This window comes from Ambystoma mexicanum, chromosome 1p (assembly GCF_040938575.1).
Source record: "Ambystoma mexicanum isolate Mex_15411 chromosome 1p, UKY_AmexF1_1, whole genome shotgun sequence".
NCBI lineage: Eukaryota > Metazoa > Chordata > Amphibia > Caudata > Ambystomatidae > Ambystoma > Ambystoma mexicanum.
The window spans coordinates 1,095,094,484-1,095,122,455 of NC_090921.1; the positions used below are offsets into that span (position 1 = coordinate 1,095,094,484).

The 27,972-nt window shown below is 46.5% G+C and overlaps 1 protein-coding gene across 1 annotated transcript in view; it reads right to left on the reverse strand.

The window, feature by feature from the left end:
• Positions 1-1,581: 1,581 nt before the first annotated feature.
• TAGLN2 (transgelin 2) overlaps positions 1,582-27,972 on the reverse strand; it is a 141,321-nt gene continuing 114,930 nt past the window's right edge. The window contains exons 3-5 of the mRNA XM_069604694.1: positions 25,385-25,550; positions 22,698-22,800; positions 1,582-4,144 (exon numbers count right to left, since the gene is read on the reverse strand). Of these exons, the coding sequence (XP_069460795.1) occupies positions 4,003-4,144; positions 22,698-22,800; positions 25,385-25,550 (411 nt within the window). The 3' untranslated portion in view covers positions 1,582-4,002. The remainder of the gene's footprint in view (positions 4,145-22,697; positions 22,801-25,384; positions 25,551-27,972) is intronic.

Here is a 27,972-nt window from a genome sequence, read left to right on the forward strand (position 1 = left end):
ATATAAGGCAGACTATTACATACGTGGTTAGCCTACTTCCAAGCAAGGCCCAGCTCAGTCTCTCCTGGAACTAAAATGAAGTCTAGCATGACATGGAACACATTAAACATGTTGACATCATCACTTGCATTCAGGTACTAACATTAGTCAACCCTTCACTATGCCACTCTTGGCTCAGGCTTGGCAGTCACAGAATTAACACTCTAAATGTGGTTCTTGGGTACACCTAGACGCCCAAGCAAATAAGTCTCTGAACTTCCAGGATTGCCGAGCCCGTCACGCATGCAACATTACATTGTGTAGTAACTTGAAATCGGTCTTGGAAACAGCCCAATTATCACAACCCGTAGGACATCTCTACCTCCTCTTTTGCAGGAGCATGGTCCTTTTAGCAGGCTGACATCCACCCAATCAAAAAACATTCTTCCTCCGCTGCACCAGCCCTAGCATCTGTAACCCACTTTCCCATCCTCCCATCTTCCCCTCACTCCTTCATTGGTACAGACAGCCACTAAGAGGCAGAGCGGGGTGTGGGGGAGGCAAGCACCACCATTTCCTCTCAAAGCAGGGCTATGTGCCCGGCAGTCTTCCTCCAGTCCCGGAGAGCACAGATCATGCCTCCTGTTCCTGGACAGTAGTTGGTTTTCTCTACTGCATTCACCAGACAAGCGACCACACCCATATTTATCAAGCATTAAGAGCACACACTTAAGTCATGACTGCAACTCTATGGCTCACAGACTTACACTTTCAGCTGTCCAGACAACCTTGGCCAGTGAATGCTTTACCCTACCCCAATGGTCAATCATACCGTCACCCGCCAGGACATCTCTGAACATGTCAGTGCTCAATCTGCCATAATCCAGGGTGGTGCAATGCCATTTTGGTTTCAGTACTATGCTGCCATTTAATCAGTAAAATGGCAATGGTCAGTTATGCGTTGCAAGGATGAATTGAGTGGTCAATGCAGACCCCAATAAGGGTGCAGTTTAATACCATTGGAATAGCAAGGCGCGCTTCCCCATTGCACACTTTGGGTACGTCCAAGCACAAGTATTTGTACCACTTCTGCACCATGAGAAACGCCCTGCCGGTGCCATGCAAATACATTTTTGTACGGGGCTACTTGTCCATTGGCACCATTTAATCGAACAGTGATTGGCAGACTTGGGCGTCAAGTGGTGAAAGTAAAAATGCACACAAATCCGCATTAAAACATACTTCACTGGCATGAGATTGACACTGCCACAACCGTACTGCAATTTCAGAGACGCCGCCATTTTGGAAAACATTGTGCTTTTCCAGCCAGATACCATAGTAAAGTTTCTTTTGGCACCTTTCCACTGCAAATAAGCTATTCCCCAGCCTCTAGTAGAGCTCCGAAGAATTGAGCGTTCCCTAAATAGGCCCCTTGACCTTTTCTTGACCCGTTGCTAGGGAATCTCTGCTTGGTAGATGCTTAGTCGTTTGTAGTTCCGAGTGGAAAGGTTCCCATCCGGGCCAAAGTTACTGTAGAATAATTTTAACATGAGAGAACATCAATATGTGAAGGCACTGACACTGAGTAACAGCCACACACAGTTAAAAACACAGGCTGGGTAAACTTTATTCTCATACAGAATACTTTCCACAGCATATCACCACAGTTGGAGAAAAAGGGCAGACAGCAAAGGGGACCTGCTTTTCATTTCAAACACATTTTTAAAGACAAGATCAGAAAATGCACAAGACGGGACTCGGAGATAAAGTTAAAAACCAACAACTACACATTGGTGCGGGGTATGGTGCCAATCGCAGCAGAGCCCGCAGCTAGGGTTTATCCCCTCGCATGGTGCCAAGAATCTCGTCTTCGCCCACAGTTCCAAATCGAAAATGAAGACTTCAGTATTGTTCGTGCAGGAATTGAGAAGCACATTTCCCCAAGCCTCTAGGGCGTTTTCTCCTTGCAGAGCACAAACAAAACAATTGCACAGACAACACAAGGCACAACACTAATACATTCAAGGCCACAGAGCAGTGTTTTCACTGTGTGGAATGTTGTGAGAGCAAGAACCAAAAGGGTGTGGTGCAGAGATTTTGAAACGCTGGGATGAAATGATTTTAGTAACCACGATGTGATCAAGCATTGAAAACGTGGCCCAACAAGCCGGGATATTTGGTGGACAATGGCTACCTCCTGGTCCATGAGACAAGCTCTTCCTCTCTAGTCTCAAATGTTGACGTCATTTCCAGGGCCTGTCCCTGCCCACTAAACTAGCATCTCGCCATGCTAGAAAAGGCTCTAGAAGGGAGTAATTTTCAAATAGCACACAAGCAGCAAGTCACTGCAGAACATCCAAACACATCACATGGGCTTAAGTTGGCTGAATAAGGAACCCCATTGGCAGACAAGACCAATCCACAAGGCCAGATTTTCTGTTTTATAAAACCAAGTACTGCGAGTCCTAGAATGCTTTGGGACTTCACCCAATCCCCAAAAGTATGTAAATGGCAGGGCATCTGAAAGATATATGCCTGGCAAATCTATCCATAAACATAGTCAAAGAGGCTGTGTGCAGCGGGGGACAAAAGATGATCGGTGGGGGGGAATGGATAATAAAGAACAGTCTCGTCTTAACAATACCTACTAACGCATTAAAATACTTGAACAAGGCCCTCTTTCATGGAGTTCAGTTTCAAATGTCAATTTGGACACAACTCTATACGAGAGCAAACAGTCATAGGATTTGAGAACTAAACAGACAAGACCATTAGAGGCCAATTCTCATGGGAAGATTATAAAAAAGTGGCAGTAGCTCATACGAGGCAAAAGACACGACCATAGCTCAGAGGCTCGGTTTAAAAGCCCGGGTAGCATGATTGAGATCCATCTGGCAGTCATGCGGGTCCCGTTTCAGCATGGAAGTACACAAATGTGAAGAGCATTACAAAGAGGTAAAGCAGACTTGGTTAAAGATGCAAGATCAGAGTCTACATTTGCAAAACCCTTCAAGGCAGGAAGTTGCAAAGAGGGATGGATCAGGTCGGGCTGTGCTGCAGAGGAGAACCGATTTCGTGGAAATCACAACGGTCATCTGTTCACACCAGAAAATAAGAGGAAGACAAAAAGAAGGAAAACCCCAAAAAGCAACAGTGACATTATCCACGCCCAGGTGTGGATCTATAATGGGATTGTGATTTTGGCTGCGAGCTTGGCTTTGGCATCAACATTTTCAAAACTAAAAGGTTGCCATAAAGAAATCCGCAGCTGCTTGCAGCTACCCCTGCCCCCGCTACTTAAGACATTCCAAGGAAGTGGTTTGTTAAATGCTACAAGGCAAGCGGATGCAACGGCATCTTCTTTGGCTTCTTTGTTTAAAGAACTATTGATTAACTTGGGCTAAGGAAATCTTTTTAAAAACCTAGGCTTCTTAGATAGACCACTTTACAGACCACCACTCTGCATATCACCACGTGTTAGGTATGGGGCATTTCCTTTAAAAGTAGCATCATAGCTTTCCAGAGCACAAGGTTGCCTAGATCTAACCAACGCAGTAGGCATATGGGACAATTCCTTCCCAACCTCACGGCAGGTCCAAGCATATGATGGTATACAAAAATGGAAACGTGCACCTCACATCTTCTCAACTCAGCAGAAGCACAAGTAGGTGATAACAAGGAGGGTCTAATCCAGTGCCAAAAGGTTTATAATCTTCATGTTTACAAGGCACAGGGTGGTGTAAAACTTCTGTATGCCGACAGGCTATTAACCTGCACTTCAATGCTTGATACATCTGGGATTTAGAGTTCATATCTTAGATCCAATACAAAATAGAACAAAGGGGGGGGGGGGTTGGGGGGAGCAAAATGTCACTGTTTTTGCCCAAACTGTGCCGATGTGGTATGTGCAGGGGCAAGTTAAAAGAACCAGTGGGTGTGAGTTTAGAGCTCAGAAGACGATGCAATGATGATCTTTTAACGGCTTGGCAAAGGGCTGCACACAAGACTGGAGATTTGAAGTGATCAGAGGATCTGGCGGGGCATGCCGTAGCCAGTCATGCCAGACTGCGATGCCCCCTTGTTGGTGCCCATTTGCAGCCCAATCACGCTCTGGCCTTGCTTCAGCTGGTCATCCGTGAAATCTCTGCGATTTTCTTGAGCTTTCCTAAAAAAATAAAATTAAAAAAAAAAAAGGGGAAAAGGGGTGTTACTATGGGGACAACTTTAAAAAACTGTTTACATCAGCTCCGCTTCCACAACCATTGCAATTAGCAGCAGTCCCCTTGTAAAAACCAACATGGGACAGTTCCTTCTCTGTCGTTGACGACTGAAGAACAAGCACCATTAGATGGAGTTAATCTTTGCCTACACATTTCAACCCATGTTTTCTTTCTCCCTTGGGCTCCAAGCTTTCGTGTCCATCTTCCCTATTTCAAGGGACTTTAATTGAAGCTGTGCAGAAGCCACATTACTGTCCACTTCCTTGGAAGAATAAGTTACTTACCTGTAACTCTTGTTCTCCAGCATGGTGTCTTACATGACGTCACATGTTACGAATATTGTCTGTCAGGCTGAGAATCCTCAGTATACAAAGCAGTTGATTGTATGCCCTATTGCTTTCACTTTGGGTCATACTGCCCAAGCCAATGGCACTCGTCCTCCTTAGCTCCATGCCTGGTGGCCATCTTCAGATTAGGTTGTGCACATAAAGTTGCAGTAGGACCCAAGAAAAGCAATAGAGGGGAAGGAGGAAGGGTTTGCATGTGAATCCATAAGACCCACGGTGGAGAGCAAGACTTACAGGTAAATAACTTGCTCCTTTTCCAGAATGGCGTCTTGCGTGGATTCACATGCTATGAATACCATTACACAGTAGTAAATAAGGAGGTGGCAAGGATCAACAGAAGCAATAAGACTTACCCCTAAAACACACTCACATCAAGAAAACCAAAAACCGGTTTTGCAGCACTGCTTGTCTGACAAAAGACTCCTCGATGGAATCCCGGTTGACACAGTAGAATCTCATGAGTGTGTGAGTAGGACTCCATGTAGCAGCCCTGCAGATATCCAGCAGGGGCACACCACAGAAAACACCGTCCTAGAGATTGCTCTGATGGAATGGGCCCTTTGTCTGCCCGACAACAGCCTGCTGGCCAACTGATGGCAATGCACGATGCAGCTGGAAAGCCATCTGGAGATGGACACTTCATATAGGGCCTGCCCATTACCCACCAGGTCCAACGCTTACAAAAAGCTGAAAAGCCTTTCGAAAGTCATTGGCGTGTGCAACATAGAATTTTAAGGCAAGCGCCATGTCCATCGAACGCAAAGATCTTAAAGCAGGCGTAGACTGGTTTGAAAAGAAAACTGACAATACAGAGTGTTTGTTTAAAGGAGTCTGATGAGACCTTGGGTATAAAGGGAGGATGAGTCCTTAGAACCACTTCACTGCATGGAACAACACATATGGAAACTTACACGAGAGCCTGTATTTCACCAATCCCCCTGGCTGAGGTGATAGCCATGAGGAATGTGTTTTTTCAAGAAAAAACACCTAAAGGGGGCCTGATGCATATGTTCAAACAGTGCCCCCCCCCCATGAGCTTGGAGAGTACCACATTAAGCTCCCACACAGGATGGTGGAAAATTCCTGGTAGAGGAGGCAGTCTGAATGCTGGCACCACCGAAAGGCGGAGATCTGGGTACCAGATCTGCATGAGCCACGCCAGTGCAATGAGGGTCACCTTGCAGCAGGATAGTTTGAATGTGTTGATCACATGTAGTAGAAACTGTATTGGCAGGAATGCGTACAGGAACCAGCTTTCCCATGGGATTGAGGAAGGCGTTTCCCCCATACACCTTGCTTGAGGGAACCCAATACCACTCGGAGGCTGGTCCCATTTGCTAAGATCTGAAACACCAGAGCTTGCTGGAGTCCCACTCGTGGCACGACCACACCTCCCTGCTGAGAGAGTCTGCGATGGTGTTTTGAACACACCTGCCAAGTGGACTGGGACTAGAAACATCCGCTGAGCAATGGCCCAGCACCACAGGCTCTGTGCCCCCAGAGGACTGGAGATTTCGGCGTGCCCTGCTTCTTGATGCAATACATGGTGGTCACATTGTACATGAAGATCCTGACCACCTTCCCCAAAAGGTTTCTGCTTGAAAGGAGAGACAAAAAATTGCCCGCAGTTCGAGGACGTTTATCTGCAAAGCCTTCTCTTCTGGGCACCATAGACCCTGGGTGTACAAATGACCTGATGGGTGTCCCATGCCTCCAGAGAGACGTTGGTAATGGGAGCAACTCGTGAGATGTGAAGGCAAATGGACCACCACATCAGGGGTTTCCTGACGTTTGATTGAAGTCCATCTGGTCATTCCATTAGCCGGAGGACTGCTTCCACCTGGCGTCCAGGAACACTTTAAGAGGTCTCATGTGCAACCTGCAATAAGGGACCAGATTGGTGCAGGAAGACATCCTCCCCAACAGGGATTCTATAGACCAGACTGTTGCCACTCGATGGAGGAAAGCTTTTGGTCCTTTCCTGGGATGGCACGCATCCTTTTCTCAGATAGGGCTGCCAGGCACGAGACTGTCGAGTCTGGCACCCCAGGAACAGAGAGTCTTGGGATGACACCATGCAGGATTTGGGATAGTTTATGGGGAATCCCGCAGAGGTTAGAGTCTGGACCATCTCTGCTGTATGCTGCGCAGCCTGGGTGTGAGAATGAGACCAGCCCAGCCAATCGTCCAGACAGGGATAGACATGCACTCCCTTCTGAGGAAGGAGCGCCGCCACTGGGGTTAAGCATTTGGTGAACACCTTGGGGCTGATTAGAGGCCAAAGAGTAATGCCCCGATGACGGACCTTCCCAATGTTTTGGGTGAATGGGGGAGGAGGATGTGGAAACCTGCATCCTCCAATCTAGCGTCACCAGGAAATCACCTTCAAATTGGCAAAGCATGTGCTGCAAAGTGACCACCCTGAACTTTTGGGACTCTAGGAATTTGGAGACATGTCCAGGATGGGCTTGCCCCCGCCTGATTTTGTTGCAAACCAAAAAGTATCTGTAGTACATTCCGGAACCCTAGAGGCGCAGAGGGAAGGTTCTATAACCCTTTTGACAGCATGGCCTGAACATCCTTGAGTTGGGTTCTGTGCTGTTTTTCTCTCATCACAGGAGGAAAGCGGGGGCATGTGTCCTGGAACTCCACAGTGTGTGTGTCCCTGCTCGTTGACATCGAGCACCCATTTGTCCGAGGAGTGGTTGCGCCACAAGTCAACAAAATGAGATAGCTGGCCTACCGCAGGGGTGCTGAAGTGAGGACTGGGCCTAGTCAGGCTTCCTTTGGCGTCTGCGTCCTGGTGGCTTGGGAAGATTATGCTGGGTACCTTCTCCATAGGCATGGGAAGGGCCTCTATACGCCTCCTGGGTAGTGAAGCAAGAAGGCTGGTGGTAGGAAGTGCTGAACACCTTAGCAGTTCAGGAAGCCTTTCCTTTCTGGGAGACAAAGGTCTGCCTCCTTTGTTGCAGCATGCCCAGAAAGCCTGCCTTCTCCGTGTCCGTCTTGATTGTGACAAGGGACTTGTCAACTGCCTTGCCGAAAAGGTTATCTGGTTACATGTCGACCACCTAGGCTTGGACGTTCTGCCTGAACATTGTGGCCAAGAGCCAACCTTGATGGCATAGGGCGAACCAGCTGCTCAGACCGTGATTGCATGGTCCGATACAATCTGCCCTCCTGAAAGATGGCCATGGCCTCCGCTTCGTCTGGTAGGAAATCAAGAATGGGTCCCAAATTCTACCAGAATTCTCTGTCATAGCGTGCAAGGATGGCTAGGGCGTTGGCGGCCTCGACTGTTGACATTGCAGTGGTGGTTAGCCGCATCAAACTTCCATCCTTCCTGCTCAGGGGGGTGGGGGGGGGGGGAGGGAACTAAGCAAGATATGATGAATTAGACAACCTCTTATTGCAGCAGCCGAGACTACAGAGTCTGGCGTCGTATGGCCTCTGAGGCAATTAGGAGCCGTATCCGTGACCCCATCTTTCTTCTCAAGCCTCTGTTTTAATTAGGCACGGAAAAACAGTTCCTGCATCACCACCCGTTAGGCCCCATCATCCAGACCTGGGACTGAAACCAATGTCATTCTGGGGTATTTACTGCGCTGGAAAAGGAATCCCTACTTTTTCTTCTGGACCAGGTTGAAAATCTTGGCTGCCTGGGAGATCACGGGGAAAGATCCCACTTCATCCAGGGAAAGAGTCCCTAGATGGTAGATCTACATCTGGTGGCTCCCTCTCTGCAGCGATGTAGGCCTCAAACTCATCTATACATTGGGTACCTTGTGTATCCAGGTTGGTGTCCGTATTCATGCAAGTTCCTGTCAGGACCAACTCCTCTACAATACAGGGCCGTGGAACAGGAGGTGGCTGTGGGAATTGCAATCACTTGAGGTGGTGGCACTGAGTGGAGCATAGACTGTCTTAGTGGACTGGCTACAGGAGCTTGGCCTGGAACCACAGGAGGATCAGAAGCCACTGGCAGTAGTCGCTGCTGAATCCCCAAAGACCAGAGTGAGGAAGAGTTGACAAAATGTCCCAAAAGAAATCTTTTGGCAATGGATCTCTCAGAGCCTGAGGCATCAAGACTGGTGCATGTTGCCAGGGGCTTATAGGGCGAGCAGGCTCAAGTGGTCGTGCAGGCCCCCATGGACGTAGGCCAACACCACCCTCCATAAATTGTAGGCCAACGTTTTCAAGGACTTCCTCATCCAACAGGATGGAAGGAGCACATACGGGCCATAGACACCCTGGGAGGTATCAAAGGGGATGTGGCAGTTATCTGAGGGGCCCTTTTGGACTTTGGCAGAACAGATCTGGTGATGCCTCCCTCTAATGAAGGTGCCCAGCACAGGTGCACCGGCAAAAGGCAGTTTTGACGAAGCAGACCCAGCCGGGACTGACGGAAAGCTTGGAGGCAATGCTACCCTTCAGGTAGCCGTCATGACCATAGAGATGGTGCCTGCAATCATCGACAAGCCTGTAGACATGACAAAAACCGGTACCGCCGGCCTGGCTAACTCATCAACGGAGTGTTAGTCGATTTAGACAACGGTCTTGTGGTCACCCCCGAGCAGGTCTACGGGTTCATCGACGACTCTGCCGACAACGATGAACGCTGCTTCGATGCTGGGGAGGATTGCGTCAATGATCTCCAGCCTTCATAAAACAAAGGTCCTTCATACCAGTCTCCGATCCAGACGACGGATGCTGCAACCGCGTTGCTAGTCAACCAAGAAGTCTGAGTGTGCGACGACTTTGCCTTTTTAGGTACCTTTCTCTCGGAAGCATCCTGAAAGAAACTCAACCTCTTGCCAGTGGGTATGCGCTCCTTGGGCATGCTAGCCCTGGCACAGGTGCCCAACGCGCAGATACAGCATCAGGGGCCTTACCTTCCTCCAGCGATGACACCAGCCGCTGATGGCGATCTTTCCACTTCAGAGGAGAAAGACTGGGTGATGGGGCATCCTTCCACATCATGGTCCGGGTGCAGACAATCGCTTCAAATTGTTAAAATCGTGTCTTGTTTTGTGATTTCATGCCTCTGAGGATGTCCATACACCTTTGTGGAAGGTTTAAAAGTCCAAGCTCTAGGACTTCAGGAGCCAGGCTGCCAAGTTCAGAGTTTGGGGGTGTGGAGGAGTGTTGTCCACTTGTGTTGGGAAATGTTGCATGGGCACGGAAGACCGACTGGCTTGCCTATCGACAGTTTTACTAGGTGTGGAAACCATGGCTGTCGAACCCACATTGGAGCCAACTTGTTCCTGGTCCATCTTGTGGACCAACTTGTTGAGAAGTGGTGTTGGTGGAAAATCAAATTTCCCTGACCAGCTCATCCACAGGGCGTTCCCCTTGGACTTTGGTTGGGGAAACATGGATCCAAAGTCTGGGCATTGTGCATTTTGTGGTGTTGCAAACAGATCTAGATTTGGTTGCTCCCATTGGGCAAAGATATTTGGTTAACTATTTTTGTGAATTTGCCAATTGTTCTGCAGTAAGTTGCAGATTTCTGCTTAAAGGGTTTGCTAGTGGATTGTGTTCCCCTGGAATGTGTTGAGACAATAAGGTTGAGTCAGAGACCATTTCCAAATCTTTTGGGCCAACCTGGACAGACTTCGAGACAGTGTCCTGCCCTGTTTGTCGAGATAGAACATGGCAGTGGTACGGCCTGAGGACTAGAACAGTTGTTCTTGCTAAATGATGTTGAAAAGCTTGCAAGGCTTTGCTGACTGCAAGCAACACCAGTAGATTGATGCGATTTTCTGCTGTTGTGTCCACACGCCATGTGCAGTGTGACGAAAGTAGTGTGATCCCCACCCTGAGAGGGAGGAGTCTGTTGTGAGAGTGGCCTGCACTGGTGGGTTGCAAAAGGGTTTCCCACATTTTCTTTGGACCACCAGAGTAGAGCCTGTACTAAGGACTGCAAACCGACCACTAGATCGCTTGCCTGAGACCACTTTTTCCTAGCCACTCTTGCACAGGTCCCATGCACAGACATGGGTTTGGTACCAGATATATGCAAAAAGCCATCATCCTGAGCAGGCGCCTTTACTTGGACACATTTGGTACGCTGCTGATGTAGCCACCTCCCTGTCTAGGGTATGCAGTTTTTTATACCTTCTTTCTCAGGGGGTGTCTCTGCAGATGCTAGCAGGGTACCTGCTCTTTTCTTTGTGCTTGTAAAACAAGCAAGCCATCACGTTTACGTTGTCCTCTAATAGAGAGGGGATCTGTAGGTGCAGGCTTTAATGTTATTCTATGGTTTATGGCTCTAGTTAAAGATGGAGTCAGTAAAGAGGGCTGAATTAGTCTTCTTTCCACTGATTGCATTAAATGGGATAAATTGTGTGATTGATTTTTTGTCACCTAAAATATTTCTAATGCTTGTATCGGCTTAGATTGACATGCTTTGCATAGGTCAACATCTAGTGGTACCTGCAAAGTATTGCACATGAAGTTTTTCGAAGTTCAAAAAGGGACATCGATTGGGTGGGTTTGTAATCTTATTCCTAATGCGACGTCGAAGCACCCCTTGTGCCTCATGGTCCCTCCTTATTGGTTTCTGACAAGAGGAAGTGTTAAGTTTAAGCGTGGAGAGTAGATGGTGATCATGAGGTGTGTGAAATATCTATGTTTTCCCAAGAACCTTCAACTCCAAGAGGGGAGGAATGGCGGCGCATGTGAATCGAAGCAGATACAAGCATTAGAAATACAATTACAGTACGTAATGTATGCCTGATGCTTGTGGATACGCCTATAATCACAGATTTGTGATCAGTACTTGTAGAAGGAGGTAGGTTGTTTGAATGCAGAGCTGCAAATCGATGTTCCTTTGGATCACCCATAGAATCTGTCTAGGGGGTTGTGTTGGGTGAAAGTATTAATTGAACTCCAAGTGGCAGCTTTGCAAATGGCATCTAAGGGCACTTTGGCTATGAAAGCTAGAGTTGCCCCTGTGTCTCGAGTCAAGTGTGCTCTAGGCTTGAATGGCAACGTTCTCTTAACAAGAGAACGTTGGATGCAGTTTTACAATTCATCTTGAAATTGTAGATTCACAGATAAAGTGACATTCTCTTCTTGTGGCTATGGATGCAAAAATGAATTCTCTTTATCCGATAGCTTCAGTTCTTTGTAGGTAGTACATCACTGTCCTACTTGCATTTCGGTTGAAGGCTCTTTTCTGCTGCGTGTGTGGGGTGTTGGAAAAATGCAAGAAGTTCTATTGATTGCTTAACATGGAATTTAGAGATACATTTTGGTGAGAACCGTGGGTGTGTGTGCAACAAAAGGGATCTTTTACTGACAGTGCTTGCATTTCACGGACCCTTCTGATGGAAGCAATTGCCGCACGATAGGCGGTCTTGTTTGTGAGATGTTCAAAACTGGTGTTGTGCAAAGACTCAAAGGGGATGCCCATAAGCCGTGTGTGAACAACATTCAGGTCCCAGTCGGGAGTAGGGTTAGCAATTTGAGGATATCATTTCCTGACACCTTCCATGAAATCTATAACTACAGGCACTTTCCACCACAAAACTTGCTTTGTGAAGTGGTGTATGCTGAGAGAGCAGCTGGGTGTACTTTTAGTGAGTCAGAGTCTAACAGATATAGCAGATCGTGTACTCTATTTGACAGTGAGCATTCAGTAGGATTGTGTGAATGTGTCTTATGTTTGGTTTACATGCCTCTAAGAATCTCCATACATCTTTGGTCTAGATTGAAGTGTCCAAATTCTATGACCTCAGGAGCCAGGCTGCCAAGATCAATGTCTCAGGGCACGGGTGGAGTGTCATCCTTTGATCCTGTGACAGCATGTTGGATGAACATGGCAGTTTCATGGAAGGACAAAAGGGACATCAGATGCAGGTGTGAGAACCACGTTTGTCATGCCCACATAGGAGCTATTAGAATAAGTGTTACTTGTTACCGTTGTAGTTTGTGGACTACGTTGTTAAGAGGTGTTGGATTCATTAGTAGTGCATTCCTTTTGGAGCCTTCATGGGGAAACCTGGATACCTAGTCTAGGCATGGTGCATTCTTTTGAGTAGCGAAGAAGTCGATTTCTGGGAAACCCCCAATATGAGAAGAAGTGTAGAACGTCTTTTAGTTAACACTCGTGTTCAGAGGGTAGCACCACACTTCTACTTAGTAGGTCTGCCAAAGAATTGAGTTCCCCTGGAACATATGCTAGGAGAAACATGCATTTTAGAGCCCACAGCCAAATGTTCTGGGCTAGTTTGGACAGCCTGGGAAAATGCCCCCCCCCCCCCCTCCTGTTTGTTTATAAAAAAAACATTGCTGCGGTGCCGTCTGTCAGGATGAGCACTGTGGATTAGCTGTGCTTTGAATGCTTGAAGTATTTTGAAGACTGCTAGCAGTTCTGGAAGATTGAAATGCTTCTGGGTTAATGCCAGGGTCCGCACCATGTGTGCAGTGTGATGGAGAAAATGAACTACCCACCCCGTCAGGGATAAGTCTGTTAGACTTGCATTGATTGCTGGTGTGTTGAAAGGTTTCCCTCTTTAACAAGTTGTCTTTGGACCACCACTGCAGCAATTGAACTAGGAGGTTGCTAAACTACTACTAGATCGTCCCACATACCGCTTGGTTGTGACCATTGTTTCGCCAACCACTCTTGCACTGGATGCATGCGCAGACGAGCGTGTGGCACTAGATAAATGCAGGAAGCCATCATTTGAAGAAAGCGCATTGCCTTTCGTACTGTCATTTGATGACCGGATACATTCCGAGTTGTATGAAACAGCATGTTTTGGACCCTCTCGTTGGAGAGAGAAAGACTAGTCCATCGTTTGTTTTGATAAGTGCTCCCAGAAGTTGTTTTACTTGGCTGGGCACAAGACTTTACTTCACTCGTTTATGGAGAATCCCAATTCAAACAGTAGGTCGACGGCCAGCTGTGTGTTCTGTAGACACCTTTGAGTTGTGTCTTCTGTTATTAGCCAGTCCGCTAAGTAAGGGTACACTGGAATGGACTGCCTTCATAAGTGAGTGGCCACTACAGCTCACTTGCCGAATTGTAGCACCTTGAATTGGTAGTGCTTGTCCCACACTTTAAATATTAGGTATTTTTTGTACACTGGCAACATTGAATTATGAAAGTATGTATCTTTCAGGAATTCGCTCCTCTAACAGCCATCCTGAATTATTGTGGTTTGACATGTGTTTGCAAGGATGCAGGTCCAGCACTGGGCGCATGGTTAGATATTTCTTTGAACAAGGAAGTGCACTGAATGAACACCTTGATCTTCTTCTAGAGGTGGGACCAGCTCTGTTGCTCCTTTTTTCAGTAGCGTTCGAATCTTCTCCTGTAGGATGAGAACATGTTCTGAAGACATCCTTCTTGCACAAAGAGGGTGGTGGTGGTGTGGTGTTTTGAGGAACTCTATGGAGTACCCTTTTGCCACTGTCGCGAGAAACAGCAATCTGAGGTTATTCCCTCCCATTGCTGGGTGAAAAGTTTTATGCGACTCCCAACAGGGTATGCATGGTAGGGAACGTAAACCGGCCAATCATTTGTGGGCAGGGGCCGCTGAACCTCTAGAGGCTGCAACCCCACCTCGCCTTTTTACTCTGCGAAACCCCCTCTGCTGGTTCAATTGATAGGAGTTAGACTGGGCACTGTAAAAGGAGGAGTCAGATGCCCCAAAACCTGTTTGTTTTGATTTGTTAAACCTTGCCTACAAAAAGTACACCGCTTGTTAAAGACACTCCCATGAACAGAGCGTTCATTAGTAATTTGTCCTAGAGTCTTTATAGTCGTGTTCTTTTTTGGCAGTTTCCAGTTGTTCATCAACAGCCTTCCTGAACCCGGAATCACAGCCACAAGTGTCTTTTTAAAAGGGTTCCTTCAACAAGTACTCTCCCTGAGGTGTCGGCTGAGTCCAGGATATTCTTTAGAATATTTTGCACGCTTTCCCTCTGGGGAGATTAAGCACACATGACCTAGTAGGTTCAAAGACCGAGTCCAGGGTTTTCAGCACTTCATCCCATTGAGTGTTGTTGTAGATGACAAGCAGTGTTGCAATGTTTTTAATCCTGGTGATATAGGCACCTGAGGTGGTAATGCGCTCATCTAATGTGTATAGCCATTTGCACCCTTTCTTGGGGGTGCATCTGAGGTTCAGTGGAACACCAGCACTCTTCCTGGTAGTGGTGACTACTAAGGAATCAGGTTTGACATGTGTTAGGCAAAGTTTGAATGCAGTAACCTCTGGGAACACTATAAACAACTATGACTACAGGTATAGGCAACCCAACCTTTGGTATAAGCTTGTACTACACAGTTTTGGTAGCCTGTTGAGCAGCTAGGCTTATCTCAAGAGGGGGAATTTGAGCTGTAGTGGAGTTACAGGTATTCAAATAAACTCTTACACAAGTTTGCATAAACAATTATTAATTTATCAGTTAGTTATACAGCCTTCTTCAGAAGGGAGCAATAGAATAGTAACACAAATATACTTCAATACTGTACACTTTGAGTTTCTAAATCAGACAAGACCCTTTTGGGATGGCCCACAGACAACCTACACCCACAGTTGACTTTAGTAACAAGGGTGCTGGGGACATTAATATTTTACTGTTGGCATGCAGAACACCCTTTAAATGTTGGTAAAAGGCAAAGGTTATTAGAACACAAGAGACCACAAATATTCCTAAGCAGTGCAGATACTTTTAGAGTTCACTAGAAGAAGCATTCAATTCAATAGGCTAAGCCTAAATCAATGGGCAAAAGTGTTGGATAGGATAAAGCACTTCTGGTAACCAATGGAAAAGTCTTTGCATAAGATCTTCGGAGTCTTTGATGAAAAGAAGAATCAAATGTAGGGCCACAAGCTGATTAGACTTGCGAGTTGTGGAAATTACAAGCACTTCTACAGTAAGAGGTAGGTTCTCTCAGAATTGTTTTATAGTACCTTGGTTAATAAGAAAAGATGCAACTGATTACTTCTGTTCCTGTGCAGCTCTGCAGATCTCACTGTTCCTGGGCCTCAGTCGTGGGGACAAGAGGGAGGACGTCGGGGACTCCTGCAATGCACTGGGACTGCCAAAACCCTCAACTGGCAAACTTCACTCAGTGGCCGTTTCGTGTTTCGGCTACCGCAAATCACAACAACACTGTTCCTGGCTGTCAAGGTGGACTGTCCTTGCTTCTGGGGTCCCACACTCTGCTGAGGGGGCTCAGGCTTGGTCAGTCCTGCTTCGTGGCCAGCTTAAAAGTAACATAATCTGGCATCCCTCTCCCTGGCTATATGGTTTCCTGCAGCAACTCTGAGGAAATTCAACCAGCTCAGTGATGGGTGCCCAGGTGGCTTACTTTGGCGTTGAGTGGTCCCACCAACTAAGGGAGAAGCCTTGCAGGGGCTTCTCTGTCGATGCAAACTTGGCGTTTCGGCACTGCAGTAGGGCTTCACCGGGCAAACCAATGATCCAGGAATTGCAGCAGGCATCCTCTTCAAGCTCTTCTTCGGTTCCTTTGTCCAGTGGTCGACTCTTCCTTCCAAACCAAAAGACTCGCCTTTTATTCAGTTCTCTCAGTTATTCCAGCCTAGCTGTCACTCATTCAGCAGGTTCGCTGTCCTTGCCGGACAGTCAACCAGCCATCCACCACCACCACAGAATGCATTTGGGTCTCCTAGGAGACTAAGCACTGGGAGTTTCGAGCCCCTCCCTCACTTCCTACCTACCCCAGACACTCTGGAACCAGAGGCGGGTTTCACTCCTGAAGCCTGCCAAAGGCAAAATGAACGAAGACCAAACCTGGTTTGGCGCGCAGAGAAACTCTCTAGAAGGACCTTTCCAGAAAGACATGGTGCAAAAAGAAGACCGGGAACCATTTTGTCAAAGATGGCTCTGCGGCATTTTGAAAAAGATGGCTCCCGCAGTTAGCGTAACCGGAGCTGCGAAAAGCCGCGGTAAATGCAAACCATGGTTGTTCGGAACGAAACCACTGCCACCAGCCATTCTGTGAGAAAAGGGCAACATAAACATGTTACATGAGCATTTAGACACAGGGGATACTAAGTTAGCCCTCCAGCACTCTATTGTAAAATGGGGTGTGCTGGGTCTAGCAAGCACAATGCTAAGTAAAGTCAATTTCACTTTAGTGCTCTGGGAAACAGTAGTTTATCCCAGATGAAGGTATTTAAACCTTGGGGAAATCTGTAAGACTTTCCTGTGCCACTGCACTGAAGATGCTGTGTGACAATTGTAAAAGATGCCTATGGAGTTTGTCAGACTCCATAGCCAAAAGAGAAACAGAGGTAAAATTCACACAAGAATATGAGATAGTGGGAAAAAGAGTCACACTCTCCAGGTTGAAAAATCAAGTCCTCAAAATCCATCAAAGTTGCTGGGGGTCTCTAAGGTGGAAGGAATTAGCACATTTCTGAGAATTCTCCCCAACATGTCCCCTGATGTACAAGTAAAATCAGAAGGCGGGGGTTTGAATATTTGTTCTACCCGTGGGTTCACTGCCTTTGTAAGTGAAGTTATAGAAAGATGGAGATTCTCCTTATAATGGACTGGAGCAGGGGAATGGCCTGGTTAACGCGCTTCTTTTCATTAAGAATGTCCTCCACAAAATCAGAACCATCAGGGACTGTTTCTTCAGTGTGGATGTGCAAATGTAGAGCAGCCCGCTTTAAAAAGTCGTTATACAGCAACTGATCATCAATATGGGATATGGGACCGCTGTCAGGTGTTGTAATATCTGGGGTGTCAATGATTGTGACATCTTGGTCATCCTGATCCACTAGGTATAAATAGTCAGGGTTGTCCTGGTCAACATACCAGATGTCATGAATTGCCTGATCTGGTTGATTATTTCCCCTCCCCCCGTCAAGTAATGGGAGGCACCTATGGCTGTAAAAAGGAGTATGGGTGGGTGGCAGAGGTTGTTGTGGTTGACTGGTCTAGGGGGTAGAGACATCTGTAGGTCTTATGTTTTTTGGCAAATGTGATATTTACTCATGAAGTCGACAAAAGAAGTAACTTTGTCCATAGTATCTTCAAAGCGCTTCTTTGTCCAGGTCCATGTCTTAAGATTGTCTGCTAAGGGTGAACACAATGGCATCTGGGTCTGCCCTTGATCTCTTCTTCTGACCGATTGGGATAAAAGGAGAAAGCCTCTTCATACTGGAGTGCCTCTTCAGAGGCTGCATAAGTGCGCATTTTATGGTTATGGGACTTTTTGTGGTGTTGGTCAAAGAGTTACGGTTTTTGAACACCTCAGAATCATCCGTCGAATAATTTGTGTACACCTATATTCGCTGCTTCATCTTTGTCGCCTTGAAGTAAACGCTGTTGCTGAACCGCAGCTGGCTTTTCCAGCGGTTGGTTGGTAAGTCACGAACCGTCTGCTGCCAGCGTGCGGCCTTCCTAAAACGGCTCAATCGAAGAGCGGCTTGAGGTTATGCGTTTGGAGATCTTTCCCCACATCGGTGCGCTGCGATTCGAGGCTGGGAAATGACACAGGGGAGCCCGATGGTTCCCTCATGGCATTTTCGGGCGCCGAGACTGAGCCTTCGCTGCCCTGGCTTTCTGGATCAGATTCAATGAGACTGGCGGCCGTTTCCGACTCTGCCATCATGGCATGTGCCCCCACCATTTAGTTTGATTTAGGGGTTTGGGACTGAAGAGCTTGCATGATGCACAACGGGTCTCGCGATCGCGAGGAAGGCAGTGGTTACAATTTGGACAGAATTTAAAAGGAGATTGTGCTGCATGGCGTAGTGCATCCAGAAAGAGCAGTAAAAGGAGGAAACCGAGGCATGCATTCAGCCCCCTACTCTCCCTACTGCTAGGCCGAAGTCAGGTGTAGGTTAAAGCCAGTTGGCGGAACAATCGTTTGTTTCATCGTCGAGTAGGTCTTCAGTCAAGATGTAGCGTTGAGCGGTAACCATTGAAATATTAATAAAGTGATAACCAAAAGTAGTGTAGCAACAGGGCACGTGAGAAACAAGTCTAAACACTATGGTGGAAAAAATCTGAGGGAGTGCCAACACGCAAGGGATCATGGATACGGTCGATGTCGCACTAGGGATAAGATTACGAACACGCCCAGTCGACGTCCCTTTGTGAACTTCATATGCAAATCTTGCAGCTACCACTAGATGTCGACCTATACAAAGCATGCGATTCCAAGCAGATTAACAAGCCTCAAATATTTATACAGCTAGTGAAATCAGGGTGAAAATTCACTGCCCATGGCCGGTGGTCTGTTGGTATTAAAAATAATTGAGAGTGGGCACAGCCGAAGGCTATGGCTAGTGAGCAGGAGGTGATTTAAACAAACATTGGGCACAGCCAAAGTACGTGGCCATGGCATTGAAAAATATACACCGGCACAGGTTATAGAAAAAAGTTTTTTTAAATATTGATTTTTACAGTGACGTCAAGGGTGGACAATGACGCTGATATACAGGGGGCATGAACAAAAATGATGGTATTACAAAATCCTTGAAAGTCAAGGAGAATAAACGAGATGAAGTGTAGATAAGTGCAGTAAACTTCACGCAACAAACCCTTGAAATTCAGCGCATTGGGAAACTTGGGACCGCCTTAACTCGGCTGGTTCCTGTTGCAAAGCCCAAAATCAGATATAAATTATAAGACAAGAAATTCACAATGCCATACAAAATAGCAATATGGGCAGTGGTCGAAGTGTAAGAAAAAATGTTCCCTGCTAGCCTGCCCTGCACCTCACAAACCCCATTGCCCTGCCCCCTCCCACACACAATACAAACCCCCAAACACATTTGTCTGCTGTTTAAGGGAATGTTCAATGCAGTGCACTGAAAGTGCAAGTTTCAACTTCTTCCTACACGGTCATTTTAAAACGAAACCGTTCCGGAACGGTTTTTAAAAAAAATAAAAGTATAGGAGCTGTAAAACGTAATAAAAAAAAAAAGTACAGGAGCGCCGCTCCCACCAGCTCCCGCTCCCTTCGACCACTGAATATGGGGGATATGGCATTATAGGGGAGATCAGCAGGAACGCGCGAGTTAAGCCGGCCCCGAGTTTCCCCAATGCACTTAATTTCAAGGGTTTTGTTGCAATAGGTTTGCCCACCTTAACTGCACTTCCACAGTGTTTTCCTTGAAAATCTATAAACACACATTACCTTTTACGATTGTTTCCGAGTAGCACCACGCATGTGCGCTTGTTTGTAGACAAATGAACCCTCCCCTTTCACATTCATTGCATGTATAGAAACAATGGGATTAATTAACCCAGTATTTGGGAGGGCAGTATGCAAGTAAAAACAGACTATTTAGGAGCGGTGTGTCAGTTACAGGTAACTGCAATGGATAGGTGTGCATGATCTTCCAGTCTAGGCGCTGCACACAGACACTATGGTTTTTATTGAAATTAGAAACTACGGATGTGGGCCACGTGATTACCAAGAAACAGCTTGGAGGAACCACGTGAATGCCTGCACAACATTTCTCACAAAACCAGAAATGTGCTAATAACGCTGTGAAACAAAGGTTTACGATAAAAATAAAACATCCTGTCAGACAAAATTGGTAGAAATCCGCCTGCTAGGTCTTCACTGTACGTTTTTTCTCTGGTGGAAAGGGTATAGAAACCCTTGCCAGCGAATTTAAAAAATGAATGACAAATTCCATGTTTTTACAATTTCTAAATTCGTTTTGACGAAAGTTAGATTCGAGGAGTATGAAAAATAAGTTCTTTATTTTACGCAAACTATCCAAACCGTTAAACGGAATAGAGCTTCAGAAGCAAACATTTTTACTGGGCGAGGGACAGTCAATGTAGGTGTGCCAGTTTTGGGAAAGCACGAGTGTTCGTTCGTATTAACGCCTGGGGTGAGGTGAGTTGCATCATTCAGACTACCACTGGAAAGGGGCTTCACTGCATTGCACTGCCATTCCATGTATGCACCTCCTGACGGATTACGTTTGGAAGCAGTGGCGTCGCCAGGAATCAAATTTAGGAAGGGCACAGAGGGGGCCAAAGACAAAAGTAGGGGGGGGGGGGCACAGACAAAAGTAAGGGGAGGACATGGAAACTGCTCGTTTTAGGTAGGGGGGGCGCCCCCCCCTGAAACCCCCTAGCGACGCCACTGGAAGTGGGGCGACTAGGACAGAGGGTCACAGCTAGAAATAAATAAGCTATCACACATTAACGTACCTACAAGATCTGCCTAGCAGCGTCACACCAGTCTAAACCCTAGGGAGTGGTTTAAGCTCTAGGTCATTCCAAAGTCGCATGAGCAGTGGGGCATGCAGGGAAAAGAAGCGGGAGGAGGTGGAGGACCAATACGTTACGAAGATATGAGTGGAGTGTTTGAGTGGAAGAGTACAGTGAAATTCAATAAGGTAGGATAGCTCAGGGGCAATGCGTTTGTCTTGGAAGGAAGACCACGCGTAGCAACACAGGTTTGAATCCCGTTATTAAGCAGGTTATAAAAGAATAATACAAAAATGAGAACAATTCTAGTTGGGGGGGGGGGGAGAAAAAAAAAATCGAAGGGGTTCAACTATGGAAGGATTTATAGAATAGTAGCAGTAATTTGTTTTGAAGAGCACCTTTGCATGAAGATCCATCCAGCATAGTGATGGAAGGTAGAGGTCGGTGGGGGAATAGGAGTAGGTTAAAAAAAAAGTGCGTCCGCAAAGTGGAGGACTTTGCTGTGGAGACAAAAAGTGCACGCCATTAGATCAAGCAGTAGGTTCACACAAAGAGCACAAGCATAGAGATCAGGGTTTTAGTTAAGTGGCAAGTGAGGTGTGGCCGGATATTTATAATGTTTAGGGGTGGGGGGGGAAGAGAGAGAGAGAAAGAGAGAAAGAGAGAGAAAGAGAGAGAAAGAGAGAGAAAGAGAGAGAAAGAGAGAGAAAGAGAGAGAAAGAGAGAGAGAAAGAGAGAGAGAGAAAGAGAGAGAGAGAGAAAGAGAGAGAGAGAGAAAGAGAGAGAGAGAGAAAGAGAGAGAGAGAGAGAGAAAGAGAGAGATATTGCCAGCAGTGGTCGAGAAGAACCAGTAGAGTTGCAGTTCACTGCCAAAGAGCCACAGGCTTATGAGCCATGGGTGTGGATGTGAGGAGATAAAGGGGAACGAATGGAGACAAGAGTGGCATGGGCACTCTGTCTTAGAAGAGTTTAGCATGAGGAACCGTAGAACCATACAGAGGCTGACGGCAGTTGGTTAGCACACAGATTATGGTGGTGAAGGAGGGAGGAGACTATCAGAGTATCATCGATCATTAAAGCCAAAGGGAGAAATTAGTTTGCTGATGGTGGCGTATATAGGAAAAGAGGTGGGCCTAGGACTGATCCTTGAGGAACACCCACAGGAAGGTGTGTTGCAGCAGAGGTGATGGGGTTGCATTGGGTGGAGTGATCAGAAGGATAGGGAGATACCCAGTTCAATAGTGTCCTTAAAAGATGGAGGCAGAAAGAGTTTGCAGGAGGTTAAGCATCTGGACTGGCCTCTGGAAGGGGAATCAGCACGCGACCTCACCTCAAGATAGTGGACGATGCAATTGAAGACCACCCTCTTGAGAGTGCTTGGAAGGATAGAGAAGGTCTGTAGAATGAGGTCAGCAGTTGGTTTCTTATTGGTTTAATATCTGGTTGGTAAAATACCAGGTCAGTGAGAGATGGTATGACCAAGACAGAGGTGAGTGAGGCAACAGGTGAAAGTTCTTGTGCCAATCGTAGCACAGTGTGGGTTGGCAGACCGAAGGATGGTTAGAAGTTTTGCAGTAGGTGAAGGATACAAAAAATGGACTGCCAACATCTCAAAATGGCGGATGTTTTTGGGAATATTCTTAGTTTTAGCTATGCTAAAATGGAGGGGTTACACCAAGCGCAGGGAGGCAAATGTGGCAAAGTTGTAGGTTGCCAAGTAAAGCACCTACAAGCTTTGCTCGAGGAACATGGTGTTGGGCTGCAAACTTACTCCTCCCACCTTGCAAAGGAAAATAAAATGCAGTCTTCCAATCGCAATCATGAAGGTTTGGGGAGGTTGTAGTGGGGCCCACGTGTTTGACCCTCTAGTGGGTTACTAAACAAACTTAAATAAGTCTTGTCTCTACTCTGTGGAAACTACTCCTATAGAGTGCAGGAAATGATGTAAATCAGTGGTCAGCTGTAGGAATCAACTTACCTGGTGAACCAGCTGGGATCTCCTTTGAAGCAGCCATCGTTCTTTGTGACTGCAAGTCCTCCCAGGTTCATGAGCGTCCTCTGAACGCTTGGCATGGACTTTCCTGAGAAAAAAAAGAAGGAAAAAAAAAACACTGAATTATGATGCAACCAGCTGCACACATTGTTTAAACTGTGTCTGTTTCATAGACTCATGTGATCACCAAATCACAATAAGCATTGGCCAAGACAATATTCCTAGCTTTGTGTATGCAGTGCTTTGGATACAGTTGGTATTAAAGACAGTCTTTGGAAGCAGTTTGCATACAAGGGTCTGAAGAAAATAAACAGCTCATCTGAGCTACAGGGTCAACAGCTGAAACAGCTTAAACAGCTACCAAATGACAGCCATCGTAATTGGAAGTGGCATGTGCTCTCGGGTCCAGGTGGTGCGGATATGGCAGATCTTCATGTAATGTTAGGCGACAATTGTATTGTGCAAATGTGCATTGTCTCTTGCAATGTCCGCCTGGGTGGGTGAAAGCATCGTTCTGAGGAAGGTGTCCCAGCTGGAACTGGGGTTCGCCAGAAGCAGCTTTACCCAGAAACCGGTAAAGCTTTGCACAATTAGGGACAGCAGGTAAAGTTCAGTCTGAAGTCTGATGGCGAAGGTTGGTGGGGGTTTTGCAACTCCCCACAACAAACCCAAGTGCGATTTGCAAAAAGGCCTAATAAAGTTAAGCATTCCCCTCGGTCAATGGTCGTGGGTAGGTTTCCTGAGAGTGGGCAGGTTGCTTAACCTTGCACAACAATGCGGTGCGTACTCTTTTCACCAGATGGCCGGGGGGTGAGGTGGGAGGGGATTAACGTCCTCCAATACATCCGAATCCAATGATTAATGTGGGAACCTCTCATGATGGCTGCGCTTTGCAGCCTTCAATGACAGCTCAGTGTGAACACACATCGTGTGGGCTTGGTGCACGAGTTGGAAGGGTATGGCAACCGTCTAAAACACCCTAGGGTGCAATTGTGTGCGTGGCAGCATATGCAACCTTAGCTGACATCCACACCTTTGTGTTGCATCTGTCAGTTTCCAAAGAGTGGTGGGTGAATGACAGTCATGCTTGGGAAGGTAAATGTGTCTAAGGCGCCGAATCCCAATGACATGACGGCCATTTTACAGTGAAGTGGCCCATCTGCCTGGCCCTACGAAGGACTACTCGAGTCACATGAAACGGCTATTCATGCTCTGTGCACAGCTTCAACTCACAGCTTTGGCAGGAGATCCTCAAAATCGGTGCAGGAGGGTTTGAGGTGGTCAGCACAAAAAGTATACATTTTTCCGTAGATTTGAAAGTGTACTGTTGCTGAAAGCCCCAAACACACCACTCCTGCATCTACAGTAGCAAGGACATCATAGTGTGTATTGAGGGTCTCCCGCAATTTGCTATGTATATTAACTTAAACTGCATTGACCAGACCCCAAAGGTACAGGAGTGCGTAGCAACCACAGACCACAGCACAGCTCAATGTTAGAGAAGAGCCAGTAACAAATTGTGTGCGTTGCGGTTATGCCCAGATGGCTTCTAAGATTGCCAAGAACATGTCAATACAGACTAGGTCCCATATAAGCAATCAATGACCTGTCAAGGAAACGAGGAGCGATTAAAAAAAGGGAAAAGCCAGGTTTCGACAACCTTACGGAAGTCCAGTGATCTTGAACATGAACGATCAATAATGGATGACCAGTTCCAGATGTGGGAGGCTTGAAAGGGGAAAGGCACGGCTGACAGATCGGTGTTCCTTCTACACTACCCATCCAAATCCCCCTACAAGTCATTTTAGGGACCATTTTGTAAATTTAAGCTTTAAGGAGTGGTCCAACATGGGAGCCCCTGCCTTTTTGAAAGAAGGGTAAGGGCTTTGATGACCTGCTCAGATTTAGAGGATGCTCATCTGAAGCGATTTAGGAGGACGAGCATGGACAGGACCAAGGTCCCTGCTGAGATGTGTCCCTTCTGAAGATTTGAGTAAACCTGCAAAGATTCTGCCAGTTAGGAGGAATGACTAATTAGTATAATCTGCATCATCCTCCACCCTAGGGTTTGTGGTGAAAGTTGACACTGGGGAGAACATACCTGTGACACTACAGCGAAAGTTATGCATTGCTCAAGAGAAATCCAAGTAATAAGCAAAAACGCACTACCGGTGGCCGTGCAAGGCTGTTCTTCACTCCCCTGCCACCATAAAAAAAGAAAACCTAATTTTAATGCATAAACCAAAAACCCAAAAGGATCGGCCAATTTTCATTTGCGAGAACAAAAGAATCAGAATCTCCTCAAGAAATTCACTACACAATGCAAACCCAACAGGAGAGTCACTGGGGCTTGCGCAAGGGGCGACCCCTCTAGTGTGACTGGTGACCAAAGTGCGTCGTCCCGACTACAGGACTGCATCAAGTTAGAACCAACCACAGTACACAAGATGAAGACAACAAATGGACACAAAAGGGTTACCTGGTTGTCAAACCTTCTCCCAGACCGCAATCCTACTGCTTTGCAACAAGCACTATGTAGCCATTCACAAGAGTTAGCAACATATCTCCACAACAATGATATATCTCCACAACAATGATAAACAGTTGAACAATGAAACGCAATACCGTGCCATCAGATTGATGGGACTGTATTCTCTTCCGCATGTCCCTACCTTCCCAGAGATCCACAGTCTGGAACATGTCAGCAGCGTTTAGGCCATAAAACACACTAGCTTGTAGGAACTGAGAGATCTGCTCCATCTGTTTGAAGGCCATTCCAGACTTCTGAATCTTCTTCACCGCCCCGGGACTAAGGCTGTTGATAAGTTTACACAACACCTGAGAAATGGAGAATAAAAGGTTACACAAAAAAAAAAAACATACAAAGAAAACACACACTGAACAACCAGCATGCGTACTGGTTCACCTCAATCTGATCTGAAAAGCCAGTGTGCAGAATATGCCGAACCAGGGGGCCAGGTTTATGGGAAATATCTCTTGATCACCAACCCCTAGTCCAATATGAGGAGTGGGTAAAACCCACTTCCCATGCTTTTGATAAACAGGCAGCCCATCTAGCACGTTTGGCCTGGTTCCTAAACGATGACAGGCGATTTGTCACCCATCGAAATTGAAAAATATGGGCGTTAAAAGATCTGCCTTCAGTGCACATAAATGAGTATACAGGTTATGCTACAAGGCCTGCATGCGGGGCCTGACGTGTCCCTAGCATTGTGTATCCAGGCGGTAGGCTGCAGATGTGGAAAGAAAAACATTTGGCAAAAAAACGTGGCCATTTGATGACCATGACTGGTCCAAGATCAAACCCCTGTGGTCAAGTAGAGAAGCCAAATTATCCATGCCTTTTTGTTCAAAAGTCAGCAACATCTGCCATCACCTCTCCTTGACTAGATTTAAAGTGACATACTAGCATGCAGTTCATTTCTCAACATTCCCACATTTGTCAGATCAGAAATCTTAAGTAGCTGGCCCTAGATATTCGTCGAGGTCAAGCACCCAATAGCATTAATCCACCAAAATCACTTTGGTCGATTCATAAAACAAACACTTAACCCCTCAACCACAAAAGAAAGGCCATCAAATGATCCTCTATCCTGGCGATTGCCCAAACACCAAGCTGATAGTCAATGTGTCTTCAGGTTTGGATCGCTCTAACAGCTCAGTAACCAGATTTGTTTAATCATGTGGTGTTACAGAGCAGTACCCTATGATTGGAAACAAAGTAGGGGTACCAACTGCTACCCCGAGTGGATGTCCAACAACATAATTCAGATATTTTGGTTCTAAAATTGAACATTCAGCCACTAGGCTTTACCTCGTCTCGGTCCTTTGGGTGCAATATTGCCATTTGGCCTGGCGATTAGAGATCCGCCTCCCTCACCCCCACAAAGCCAGAGATTTGGGTCAAACAGGAAAAATTGAAGATCCTGGATCTTCAGGTTCTTAAATCTTGCTAAACTACGCTACCTCTGCCCCTTTCCCTACTTCTCCATATGTGATGTGGTACACTATGCAATGTCTACTAAAGTTTGCACTTCGGACCAGTGGGGGATTCAGGATTAGAACTCTGATCTCCAGTTTCCTCCAGTAGCTCTTGTTTTCTATACTCCCCTGTATGTGGTTGGAAAAGTGGTGCAGAGGAACAGTATTCTGTGAGATTATGGAGGGATGGTAGCGTGGTCTGCGCATTGGGGGTCTGGGTGGAGGCTGTGGAAGTAACGCTAATCGGTGGATTGGAGATGTAGGTATACGAGGGATGCACATGCAGGGTTGTCACTTGAGTGGCGGTATGCTTTTGTGGGAAAAACTGGAAAACTCATTCCAAAAAGGAATTGAAAGTGTCAGAACCTTTTACTGGACAAACGGAAAACATTGTGTGGAGAGCGCACAATGCGCCGTGCCATAGACTACTTATATCAGGTGGTAGTCACAGTGTGAGATACGAAAAGGGCAAGATGAACAGCGTTCCCTATGCTAAGAGGAAAAGAGGGGGAGACACAAAAGGGAGCCCTCACTTTAAACTCCACTGTTTTGCATGAAGCAAATGCAGGTTATGGAGGCCACCTTGCCTGCAGAGCAACAAACTGGACTAATCAGATTCAGGACACAATAGTGCACGAATAGAGTAGAGAATAAAAGCACCGGCACTGCAGATAAAACCTAAAGTATGCTGCTTTGCATTTTCAGTGCCGCAAAGACGTTGACGAGTATGCAGAAATTCCCCCAGCGCAACCAAACGTCAGAGCTCCAAAACAGGTTCGTCGGCATCTCCCACGCATACAACCACCTGAAGTGTTTGCAATGCCCAGCCTTGCTAAGGAATAGCAGAGGAGGTGGCCAGCACTCTATGCCTTCACCTGCATCCAATGAAGGGTTTAAGAAACAAAAGTCTCAATTTTCCTAAGGGAAGAACATGTACTGCTTGCTTTAGGGTACTCATTCTTCAGTTTGACTCTCCTGCTGAAGCCAATTGAACCATCTCAGCATAATATTTTCAGTTTCTTAAAGAAAAGTTACAGTAGAGCTGCGTGATCTTAAAACTGAACACAGACGCAGCAAAGCTTTCTTTGAGCCGAAGCATTAAATGAAATCATGGCTCATTTGTGCCAGAAAAAGTATCAAAACAGGCGGCGACCAGAATGTTACACTATTAATACCACAAATGTCTCAGGAGATCATGGTCCCCCATCACAGAGGCGCCAGTAATGTCTCAGGAGATCATGGCCCCTCACCACAGAGG